The sequence below is a fragment of the Parasteatoda tepidariorum genome, chromosome 9 (genome assembly GCF_043381705.1).
Source record: "Parasteatoda tepidariorum isolate YZ-2023 chromosome 9, CAS_Ptep_4.0, whole genome shotgun sequence".
NCBI classification, from domain to species: domain Eukaryota; kingdom Metazoa; phylum Arthropoda; class Arachnida; order Araneae; family Theridiidae; genus Parasteatoda; species Parasteatoda tepidariorum.
The window spans coordinates 40441157-40454080 of record NC_092212.1 but is presented as its reverse complement, the minus strand read 5'-3'; the positions used below and the strand labels follow the sequence as shown (position 1 = coordinate 40454080).

Here is a 12924-nt window from a genome sequence, read left to right as displayed (position 1 = left end):
AATGTAAACTAAAACAATTTCTAAGATTAATAATTTAAACAAATTCTAACTTCAAATTGAGCTTAATTGCAATGAAAATAAATTTCAAGTAAAATTTGGAATATATATTTGCTTCCATTGTGATTGAAACTGTTTCTTGGATCTAATACATTCAGAAGAGCATAAAAATGACTGAAATACTTTAAACAATGATAGAAGTTTTGGAAGGCTTTCAAAGAATAAAACTAATACTCATTAATATATTAAAAAAATTATTATAAATAAAAAGTACTACTTTGAGTAAAAATTATTTACAGAATGAATCAAGTTCAATACAAGAATAATAAAATTTCAGATAATCTTTTATTTCATAAAAACTCACCTCGTATTAATTCATTAATAATACCCTTTCTTCTTTCAAGACTAGGCACATTTCTCAGAAAAACTAATAAACTATACGCTGCAGAAGTTCTACATGGTATTGGACGCTAAACACAGGGAAATGAAAATTAAACTAAAAACAGTATTGTTACTATATTAGCTTAAGATTAAAAGTATTTTGCCTCTTTTTACATGAAAAAATCAATTAAATTCATAAACTAAAAACAGTATTACTATATTAGCAAAAGCTAAAATTATAAGTATTTTGTCTTTTTTATGAGAAAAAAATTATTTAAATTCATAAAACAAATAAAATAAAAGATTGAAAACAAATGGTTATTAGATCAATGTGTAGAATATTTACACACTTTTACTATGGAACACTGAAACAGAGATAACTAGAACACTGAAACTAGATAATAAGTCACCAAAATTACAATTAAATACAAAGATGCACAGAAGTTTCATTGAGTATGTATTAGAAATTAACAAGAAATTGTTCAAAATTTTGAAATTATTTGTTTAATTTTCAAAGATACCCCTACCTTGTGTATGTAACTTGACTTTATTTTTCTAAAAATTAATATGAATATTTCAAAATTACAGTAGGTACTTGTTAAAATAAAATGGAATTTGAAGTCAAACATAATTTCCAATATAATATTTCAGTGTTAACCATAGCAGAAAAGATCAATCAAACAAAAAAAAAGTATGTTATAAAATGTGTGTAATAAAAAAAAAGGGCAATAAATCAAAAGTACATTAAACATACACAGGATATTGCCGATTTTGACCCATCTATATATATATTTCTCTTACACGGCAACAAAAAAAACCACATTACAACTCCCCGAATGGCAACGCTAGAAAATCGACCAATGATTGTCACTAAAAATGTCACATGCCAAATCTTGCTGAGGTGGCTCAACATATAGCGCTTTTAAAAACGGAAACTGAAATAACCAGAGACAGCATTGGCAGGTTGTTCAATTCAGCTGCTGCAATCTCATACTATTAAGCTAGGCAGAAGTGAGTAGTCTTTGTCGATAGATCTCTATTTTAGTATTTTTTCGAAACCGCTTTTTTTCACGAATTTATATAGACTAAACCAGTTTTTAGTCATGGACAACTTTATGTTGGCCTCTCTAGGGTTAGATTATTTGACAGCCTAACAGTGAGTGATAGCTCCAAGTCCAGAAATTTATAATTGTGTGCTTAAGGAAGTTCTTAATCTTTAATAGTAATTATTTTTTTGTTATTAACAAAGCGCTTAATCTTTCTCAGTATTTGTTCGCATTTAGTATTTATTGCAAATTAATGCAAATTGTTTAGTTTAAGTTTTTCTTTTGTATGTCAAACTTCTAAGACTTATACTAATGTTTTTAACAAAGTTGTGAATCATTCATGATTATTATTTTTTAAAAACATAATGCTTTGTTTATGCAGGTTTTTCCATTACAATTCACTTATTTCAATTTTTAATAGACTTAATTATAGCCAAAATTTAAACTTTTTAAAGAGATATCAGTTTTAGAAATTTTATCTTAAGATTTTATACTATAGCTCATTTCTAATAGGTTTAACGAATTACATGTCATTTATTTCAATTCAAATTTATTTTAATGACTTAGTATTTGCTAAAAAGATGTATTTCTTTTTTTAAAAAAAAAGTTGTTATATGGATTTGAATGATTGTTTTGAATTCTTAGAATTTTGTGCATTTGCAATGTACCCAAGTTAGTAGCAAACCATATAAAATTGCGTAGCAATTTTTGGGGGTTGGCGAGCGTTAGCGAGCAGGGGGCGCAGCCCACTAGTATATTCAAATGAGAGATCAAGATCATGAAAATTTCCCAAAGAATACACGGTCATAAGCCTCACTTGAAAATTACAACAATAGTCATGCTGGGTTTGAGAAAACATTCTTCAAATATAAATAAATTTCAACATTGCATAACAAATGAGCCTCAATAAAAATGCATAACCCAGTAGTAAGAATTAAAATAACTTATACTCACAGCGGTATGAAGTTTTACAAACAGTAAAGGCACAAAAGTAGTAAAAATAGTTTCAGAGGAAACACATGAAGGCAGGCAAGAGAGGCAGGATAAAAAGTCAGCATGTAGGCGCCAGCTGCTTGTGAATGATGTCGTTTCTTCACACAATATGAGTGCTTTCACAAGGTCATTTTCATTGTTATCCTAGAAGATAATTCAGATTCAAGCAATAGAATATTTCTGTTAAAAACTTGGACAGATAATATCAAATATGAGGAATAGAATGAATATCATTAAAAATTATAATATGTACTCACTGACAAAATAATTGAAAAAGAACCTACAATGAAATTATTTACTAAAATTTTCAAAACAAATTAAATATCAGTTATAACAATAAAGTAATTAACATTTACAGAACTGAATTTGAGCATTTTAATTTTATTAGTTACTGATTAATGATAACTTAATAAAATAATAGATCCAGAAAAGAAAGCCGAACTGAAAATATTTTTTAAGCTTAATTTTATGTACAACTTCTTTAATATTAGAATTTATGTTAAAATGTACTTATGTATTTTGTCAAAACAAGTGGGCATTGGGAAATAAAAACATGACTTTCCCATTCTTTTTATTCAGTTCAATTTATCTGATTTTTTCTGATAAATGTATTCTTTATCTATTTATATGTTTTCTTTTTTAAATTTTTTTAAGTAATCAGTTTTGTAGTGTTTAATTTTAAACATTTAAAAGCAATTTTATGCAAACATATTACTAAGTTAACTGATAAAAAAAATTTTTGTGCATAACACAATATTTTTTCAACAATTACTACCCATAATTGCTGTCAACATGTCTAAATATTTGGGCAAGCGACCCTTTACTCAAGGTTGTGCACTCTTATATGAAAAATTAAAATAACTGTTTTGAGTATTATTATATGGTTTAAAAGCATTAAAAGTTTACTTTGTTAAATTTTACTAATTAATTAAGGTTAAGATAAATAAAACATATTGAAAACCTTTTTTAAAAAGAATTTAAATAGTTACCTTAAAATTAGAGGAACAGCAAACAGCTTTCAAACATTCAGGCAGATAAGGAATTAGACCTTTTAATACCTTTATAATAAAGAAAAATAGAACTAAATTATGGCAATATTCAATTTTAAGGTCAAATTATTTAAAAATTACATGCTTTTTTTTAATTGCATATTGTTTTATAAAACAAATGCCTCATTGGATAATTAAAATGTAGCTACAGAGTTCTTCTATCTAGTACTTTAAAATGGATATTTTATTTTTTTATTCACTGAACTCTTAAATTTTTTTTCTAAGAAAAACAATTTGAATTCTTAGGAAATCTAAATATCTATTAGTTTAAAAGAACACAAAGACATTTTTTATTTCCACTACAGTGAAATCTCTCGCGGACCATTCTCTGTTCCACAGTAAAATGATTGTTAGGCTGGTTGTTCTTAGGGGGCACCTCGCTCGCCTTCAAAATGTTTTCGAAGGTACATGAATTTTCGGTAGAGATTTAAATTTTACTCACCTTCATTTTCGTGGTGCAGAAATGCCACTTGTGTTGGCACCTTGAATGAAATTTGATGAATATAATTCAGCGTCAATAAAATGACCCCTACTGATATTAAATGTAAAATAATGTCTGATGTGTAAAAATGAATTTACCGCTTATAAATGAGAGAACTATTTTAAATAAATAAACCATTTTGTTTTTTGTACTTAATTTTATATCATAAAATGATTTTATTTTGAAAAATAAAAGATGTTTGCTTGAGATGCTTAGTTTTTTTTTTTATATGATTTTTTCTAATTTAACTTTTAACTCTAAAACTAAATCATTGATAGTATTGTCTTTAGTGCACTCTGACTGTAAAATGAGGTTGTCAATTTCTCGCCGAGATTGCCAAAAAGAGTTCTCAAGAGAGGTGCTGAGGTTTTTCTCGGTCGTTGGGTGATGTATTGATGGACTCTCCCTTAAAGGTTTTCTTCAACAGAAAGTCTAACGAAAAAATTCTGTGCCTCCCAAACGTGGTCATAAATAGGTGGTCGCTACACAGAGGTGGTCTTTCCTGGAGGTTTCATTATATATTGTTTGTTAATTTCTAAAAATTAATTAATCTTATAAATAAAACAAATTAATTTTAGCTAACAAAAATATTTTTAATTTTTGCCTTAATGAATTTTTGAAAAAATATTTATTATAATTTTTATTTACGATTTAATTTACACTTAATTCATTATTTATTTAATTTATTATTTATTTTGATTAATTACCTTAACAATCAGTGTGGCATGCATGCGGTCATTTTTTTTTTTGGATGAAAAAGGATATACAAAGAAGCCCTGTAATACTTAACCACATTAGCAACATTTAAGTTTTCTAAATGTTTAGAAATTTTAGTAAAATCACATTTTAGTTAACATTACCATGGTATCATTATTTACAACACTATTTAGCACATATATTCTTAATCATGCAAGTAAAATATTTAATTATTTTAAACAATGAAATTTTTACTTCAGTTGTTTCATCTTGCAACAAATTAATAAGCTCTTTATGAAGTAAGCATGCTTTTGAACCCAGAAGTCGAGCAATCTATACATAAAATAAAAATTAATTCATCATTGTAATCATAAATTTGTATCTACATAAAATATGACACAATATAATTTATATTTACTATTTTATAGTTATATTTACAGTTTTATCAAATTTTAAATCTGGAGGAGGGGGGAACTCATAAATTCAAACATGTATAAAATAAGGAAAATAAATTTGCATATTTCCTACAGATAATTGAATAATTTTATAGACATACAAATATATTTACAGATACTTTTTTTGCCCGAAAAATAACAGCAGTTATGGCTTAAGAATAAATATTTTAGAAAAGAATCTCCATAACATATAAATTATAGATAAGCTTGGTAGGAGAAATCCTCTAGCACTGCAAATTTATCACAGTTTCAACAAATTATTTTCCACAACAGATTTTTAAACTTAAATAAATAAATGGATAAAAAAAAATTATAGCAGAAAAACTGAAAATGAATAAAAATTAAAANGCTTAAGTCGACAATTTTAAAAAAAAAAAAAAAAAAAAAAAAAAAAAAAAAAAAAAAAAAAAAGAATTTTTTTTCCCATCTTTATTTATGGAAAGTAAGGATTAGCCTTCCTTTTGTATAAATCTGATATCGAAAAAAAAGACAATTTCTTAATGTTGAATTTTTTTATTGTTTTATTTATCTGCAAAGTACATGTGATGGCAATAAGTTTCATAAGAATAAGCAATTCCGTTAATTTCTTCTTTTAGAATGAAAATATTTTATATTGAAATTATCAACTGCAAGTCTATTCTTTCTTTCTTGGGTTTAGTAATAGCATCTGTATTTTCTATTTTTTAGGCAAAATTAAAGAGTGACTATATAAAAATAAAATTACATAACATAAAGCTTTTGTGTATAACTTTATATTTAATATCTTCAAATTATGCTTAATACATTAAGTTTAATTTTAGATTAAAAATGGCTTAAGCTTAATTTTAGATTTAATTAAAAATAAGCTTAATTCTTACACTAATAACCTCTGACTGCATTGAAGTCATAGACAAAATCTAATTTTGATTACAGTACTGCAGATTAACGCTGGAAATTCTGCTACCATTTAGATAACCATATAAAACTCATATACAATCTATAAAAATTCTAATTTCAAGTTAAAATATTTCATAAATAAATTTGTTTTCAACTTATAAATAATATAAAACAATTACTTAATAACTTCATAACTACACATTGGACTTTGAAACTTCTCTGAACGGTCTTGTAAAAAAGAAATCAAGAGCTAGACATGGTCAGGAAATACTTTTTGCAATACCAATAAAAGCACCACTGTCCCATGAGAACAGATCAGCAGTGCCATTTTTGATGTTTTCCTTTTAACGGGTAAAAAATCTGTCTGTTGCATACAATCACTGGTTGATTTGAGAAGTTTACGAAGTAACGTACTGCCAAGCTGACAGGAAATTTCACTACTCCATGACAATGACTCTCTTCGCAACAGAGCTTTATTGCACTCTTTTGGCACAGAAGTTTTGGACCACCTCACCTTACATCTCAGACCTTGAGCTGAGTGATTTTCCTTTCTTCTGATATTTCAACCATCATTTCGGCGGCAACCACTACTACAATGAAAAGGTGTCAAAATGGCCGTGATTATCAGAGCAGCAGCAAGTTTCTACGTAAGGGTATTCTAAACCTAGTTGCAAGGTATGATAAGTGTTTAAAAAAAACTTGGCAACAATGTTGAAAGAAAGAGAAATGTTTGTAGAATTTGAAAATAAATTTGCTACTTTAAAATTTTCTTTCATTTGATTTCCATCTTCAAACTTAAAAAACAGTCCTCGCAGTTTCAAATTGTGAATGGTTACTAAAGCTGCACAAATACATTTTTCAAGTTCTTGCAATGTTTTACGTATTGGTGGTTCCTTGTGTTAGGCCGGTGGGTGACTAGTGATTTATCTTTAACCACATAGCCACTAAGATCCACTGATCGTTTGGCAAGTGATTTCTTTTTGTCGGTAACTTTGTTCATTAAACACTGATACTGAAAAACATTGCAAGAACTTAAAATGAGAGGAACAATTTATTCAGCACTATAAACACAGGTGTAACCAAATCTTTCAACAAAAAATAAGCACCTTTAAAGTACTTTTTAAGCACTCAAAAAATATTTTTAAGCACTATATACATTAACAAAACGCAAAATAATTTTAAAAGACTTTTAGTGATCATGATAAAATAACTAGCTTCTGACAAAGAACTCTTTTCTTGATTACATTAGCCATTATAAAATGATGGAGATTTTTCTGTTTGATATCAGAGGGTCAAAAATGAAGCCTGAAATTGAGAGTATCTTTCAAAATGCAAGAGTTGCACATGAGAGTGCAATAATCTCACCGAACCCAGCTCAGTAGACGCACATGCGGACTCCCAAGTATTTCATCAAATCTGTAAAATGATTGGCGCTTTCATACGTTATGGACCGACGGTACGCCGAAATAGATTATGGTTGAATGAATTGTGAAAACGTTGAATAGAACAATGAGAAAATCTCGCTATTTTATAATACGTGCGAAAATCGATATGGTAAAGAGAAAAAATCTCATTTTGGAAAAAGGAAAATTAGAAGCACTTTTTAAAAACACCCAATGAAAAAAGCACCTTTAAGAGCTTTTAAAAAATGAAAATAAGTAACTTTAAGTACTTTTTAAAAATGCTACGAACCCTGAAACACCATTGACGATGCAAAAGTGCAAAAGCTTTGAAACATTCATTTGTGCTAAATCTGTATAATGATTAAATTAAGGTGCTATGACAAGTCAAATGATAGAATGAATTTTGTTTCATACCTCATAAAAGCCACATGCCATTTTCTGTCTAACACTTTGATATGGATCAAAGCATAACTCCTGAAAAGTGGGATACAGTTCTTCTTCAAAAGATTCAATTCCAATGAAGAGAACCATGGCCTGAAAAAACATGCAAAATGCAATCAGTAACTTTAATTGATAATACACCATAAGATCTATAAACTGCAATTTTCTATATACTACACCACATTAACTTTATAAGCTCTAAAGCAATTCAAAATTTATAAATTTGTGGAATTTTCTTATGCTCTTAATAATTTAAATTGTTTTCTAAAAATAAGGGAGAGCTGAAAATAGTTCTTATAGTAAGCAAACATATCCCAGTCACAGTTGACAGAGATTGGTTTTTGATAATTTCACATTTCTTCCGCTAGGCTTTAATAATGACTAATCAGAGTATGATAATGTTTCTTTTTAATTCATTACTTATAAATTTTAAAAGTACTAAGTACCTTAAATAAAATTTTATTTAAGGAATATACAATAGCAAAATAAAACGTACCGGAAAATTGTAAGCACAAGCTTTTCTACATTCTCGATAACGATCTTTATTGTCAACTGCAGGTAACAAGTCTGGCAACTGTAAAATATGTAAGATGGTATTTGTCACATGGTGAACTAAACATACTTTCATGATAAGTTTACCAGTGAAAAATATAATTAAAATACCGGACTATAAGAGGGCGGACTTCTTTTTTCTTTGTTAGGTAAACCCAGCTTTGCTAAATCTTGAAAAAACGTTAGAAACCATTGCTTTTGTGCAGATGTCAGAATATCTGTAAAAATAAAGTACAATACAGTTCATCAAATGATAAATATTGCAATAAAATAAAAAGTATTTGAACATAAAGAAACATAAGGGAAAAAATGCAATAAAATTAATATAATGAATTAGGCAGATGTAAAATAAAACTGAGTGAATCAACAAAAATAATTGTAAATAATTTTTAGACAGTTAAATTATTTTAAATATGAACAGTTTCGTATTATTAAAAAAAGTAAATACTTTACAAAGCATGTAACAGGCTATCAAAACATAACTAATAAACAATTTTTCTGAGATCCAGTAAATAAAAAGGAATATTTAACTAACTAGCTATTTCAAAGAAATAAATAAATATTGCAAACAACAATTAAAATTTGAGAGAATGTTCTCTTTAAATTTCAAAAAATAGTTTTACATAAGTCTAGCAAAAATATAAAGGAACTATTTATTTAATGTTACAGAGACAACAATTATGGACATAAGATTTAGATTTATTTAAAACATTTAAATTTATAGGAATAAAAATTATGTTAAGTTTAAACTCTTTAAATTAGATAAATTATTAAGCACAGAAAAAAAACTTCTAGTAGTGCTTTATCATTTTTTTAAAAAAAAAATATAGAAACAAAATAATTTTTTGTGCTATACATAATAAAAATATATACGAGGGTTGCTATTTATATTTCTGGCCTTGGCAACAGTAAGTGTTGCTAGGCGACCGCAGACGATTTTAATCGAAAGTTTGATATTTTTAAACATAGCTTCAGCAGACGATTTACCGTTATAGCTTCATTTGTGTTGTTGACAGCAAAATGAAAAGTTCTTCTCTTTCAAAAAATGGAATTGAATCGTGATTATTTTCGTGCCATTATTTTTCATAACTTTCGACGTGGATTGTCAAGACAAGAGTGCTTCGATGAACTTAATTCTTTATTCAGCGATAAAACGCCATCCTATAGCACTGTAAAAAATTGGTATAATGAATTTAATCGTGGTTGATGTTCGATCCAGGACGAATCCCGTGCAGGTCGTCCAAAATCCGTTGTTGTGCCAGAAAAGATCGATGCTGTGCGTGAACTGATAAAGCAAGATCGTCATGTGACATACCGTGAGATAGAGGCGTCTTTGGACATTAGTATGACTAGCATCAATAAAATATTGCATGAACATTTGAGCGTAAAAAAAATTTGTTCGCGTTGGATCCCGCATAATCTGACAAACGCTCAAAAAAAGGCTCGTGTCGATTGGTGCAAGGAAATGTTGGAAAAATACGTTCAAGGTACATCAAAGGCTGTGTATAACATCTACACAGGTGACGAATCATGGATCTATGCATATGAGCCGGAAACAAAACAGCAATCAACTGTATGGGTCTTCCAAGACGAGGCAAAACCAACAAAAGTTGTTCGAGGAAGAAGCACATCGAAACAAATGATTGCCTGTTTCTTCGGCATTAACGGTCATGTGGCAACAGTGGCGTTAGAGCAAACCAGGACGGTCAATTCTGAATGGTACACGGCCATTTGTTTGCCAGAAGTCATAGGAGAAATTCGAAAAAAAGCAGAAGAACAGGTGAATCATTCTGCATAATGACAATGCGAGCTCTCACACATCGACTCAAACAAAGGCATTTCTGACGGAGCGAAAGATCGAACTGATGGGTCATCCGCCGTACAGCCCTGATTTGGCACCTAAGGACTTCTTCTTATTCCCACACATCAAAAATAAATTACGTGGACAACGATTTTCAACCCCGAAGAAGCAGTTTATGCATTCAAAACGCATGTTTTGGAGTTACCTCAATCGGACTGGAAAAAGTGCTTTGAAAATTGGTTCAAACGCAAGCAAAAGTGTATTGATCATCATGGAGAATATTTTGAAAAACAATAAAACCAATTTCGATCCTACATATTTGTTTTTTTTTCATTATTAGGCCAAAAATATAAATAGCAACCCTCGTATCAGTTAATGAAAGTATTAAAGATGAAAGTATAACTTGTGCTCAAAAGTATACGTCTAAGAAGCAATTAAAAAGCATCGTTATTGAAAAATGAAGCATTTTAAATATTTAATATGGTAAAATTAGAAACATTTAAAAATTATATACAAATTTTAATTCAAATTTTTTTGGCCCATTTTCTTGAGAATGTTCTGTAATCATCACTTTCAATATACATTTTTAAAATCTTTGTGAAAAATGAAATAAAAAAACTTTACCAAAATCTGATGAGTTACAACTGTGAATGCATTTTTAAGCTTCAGGTAGCAATCAAGCAGGTTTTGATATTTTTTATCCCTTCTTCCATTCAGATTCCATTAGCATTTTTCTTTTCTTTTTTTCTAACTAAAATATTAACTAGCAATTCCCAATGTGCATATTTTTTACCTTCATTGACAAGGATTTTAAAAATATATATGAAGGGTAGGGATTACAGAACACCTTGTATAAATCAACTACTATCTCAAAAATGAGATAAGATTTGAAGAGATAAAGTAAAATGAACCAGTTATTAAAATATATACTTACCAGCTAATCCACAACATAAGCGACCAAGTTGCTTGGAAACTACAGGAAGTGTAGAATCTTTAGAACAATATGAGTTTTCACATAATTTTTTTACCAAGGGTATAATAGCTTGAGTGCATGTATCTAAGAAACATAAGGAAATTGTATTAAAGTGCCTAACAATTATTTTGCTGCATAAAAAATATACATTATAAAAAGCAAAAAGTTTGCTTTTACTTACCATACAAATTCCAAAGAAGATGCAGAAACGGCAGAGAATAGGAAAAGAAAGAAAAAGCTTAGGCAAAGTAAGCAATAAATGCAAGCAATAATAATATGAAAAAAAGAAAATAATGAGCAAATGAATTGAAACATAAAGCTTACAAAGCAACATAAAAAAAGCCAAAACAATTAAGAAATAAAAATTTGCTATAAAATTATTGAATTGATTCAAAAAAATATAAATTGATCTTAAACACAAAACATTATATAAATGTTACATTTATTAAATAAAGATAATTTATAATAATTACTTTTTTATTATATTGAAATAATAAAGTTTCCCAAAATTTGCTTTGATTAGACTTGTCAATTTTTTTTATTTGAATATGAAACATTACTTACTCTTTAGAATATTAAACATTATTCTTGGAATTCATCTCTTTTCGAATCTTGCTTATTATTGATAAAATAATACAACATAAAAATTACAATAGCTACTTCATTTTGTCCAATTATATTGCATATTTAGATAATAATTTTTTTCTCTCTTCACGTCAGCTTAAAGCTAATAATAATGCATTTAGCAAAAATATACAAAGTTTTCTTCTTCCAATTCAATATTGCATGTGACACTTAGTACATAAACACTTTCGTCAAAAACACATTCAAAAGTTTGAATAATATCATTCACATAAGTAACTGTACTTTATAGTTTAAGAATTTGATAAAATAAACATGAAATCCATTTCAAGAATTCAAACTTAATGTTTGAACTATTTTGAGAAATAATTTTACCATTTAACAACTTTTTTTCTTCGGAAATTTCATTTGGCTATGATCGAAGTTATGATTAAACTGTAAGAATAGAAATTAATTGTTACTTAATATTTTCAAAAATATTTTACTAGACATTTTTCACACACATTAAATAAAACACTGTTTGGTGTAGTATATTATAATGGCTATATCACACGAGAGAAAATATGTGCAACTGCAAGTGTAAGTGCAACTGTAAGTGAAATTTCTCCAAAAATTGCTCGTGTGATATAGAAATCACGGTTGCACGAAATATCTGCAACCGTTCAGGCAATTTCTTTCATGAACCAATCAGATCGTTTGCTTTTATTACGTTTCAATTTTATGTGATGACGTATACAAATGTAAATAAAAATGGCGGCGACGTTGGTGAAGAGGATGATCGGATGAAATTTTTTTATAGACGAAACGGAACAGTTTTTTAGTTTAATAATAACATTTTCTTTAAAATCAAAGCATTAAAAATACTTTCACACGATGAAATAACCATCTCAATGCAGTTGATGTACTACCATAACAGGAACCTGCACATCATTTTAGTATCGGTGAGTATAGTACACTATTTTCTAGATAAATTTTCTTTTAAAATATTTATTTATTTTAAGCTAATAAAATTAAAACTTATTATAATTTGTTCCGATCAAAGTTTTAATTACTTTAAATAGAAATAATTTCTATTTTTATATATGTAAAGAATTATACTGGCGAAAAGCTTTACTTTGAAATATTCGCCAAGCAACTCGCCAAACTTTTTTACATTATTATAACATTAAATATAATAATGATTATATTTCTTTATTTT

At 28.0% G+C, this 12924-nt stretch overlaps 1 protein-coding gene across 4 annotated transcripts in view; it reads right to left on the bottom strand.

Annotated features, from left to right (window-relative positions):
- Positions 1–12924, bottom strand: part of LOC107452837 (serine/threonine-protein phosphatase 4 regulatory subunit 4) — a 42228-nt gene that overhangs the window by 15800 nt on the left and 13504 nt on the right. For 2 of the 4 annotated variants that reach the window (XM_071184960.1, XM_043047253.2), the window contains exons 9-16: positions 11106–11213; positions 8482–8588; positions 8315–8392; positions 7792–7911; positions 4899–4976; positions 3407–3475; positions 2379–2561; positions 362–467 (exon numbers count right to left, since the gene is read on the bottom strand). In XM_071184960.1, the coding sequence (XP_071041061.1) occupies positions 362–467; positions 2379–2561; positions 3407–3475; positions 4899–4976; positions 7792–7911; positions 8315–8392; positions 8482–8588; positions 11106–11213 (849 nt within the window). Of the gene's footprint in view, positions 1–361; positions 468–2378; positions 2562–3406; positions 3476–4898; positions 4977–7791; positions 7912–8314; positions 8393–8481; positions 8589–11105; positions 11229–12924 lie in introns of all 4 variants that reach the window. The other 2 variants (XM_043047252.2, XM_043047250.2) reach the window with 1 other exon arrangement.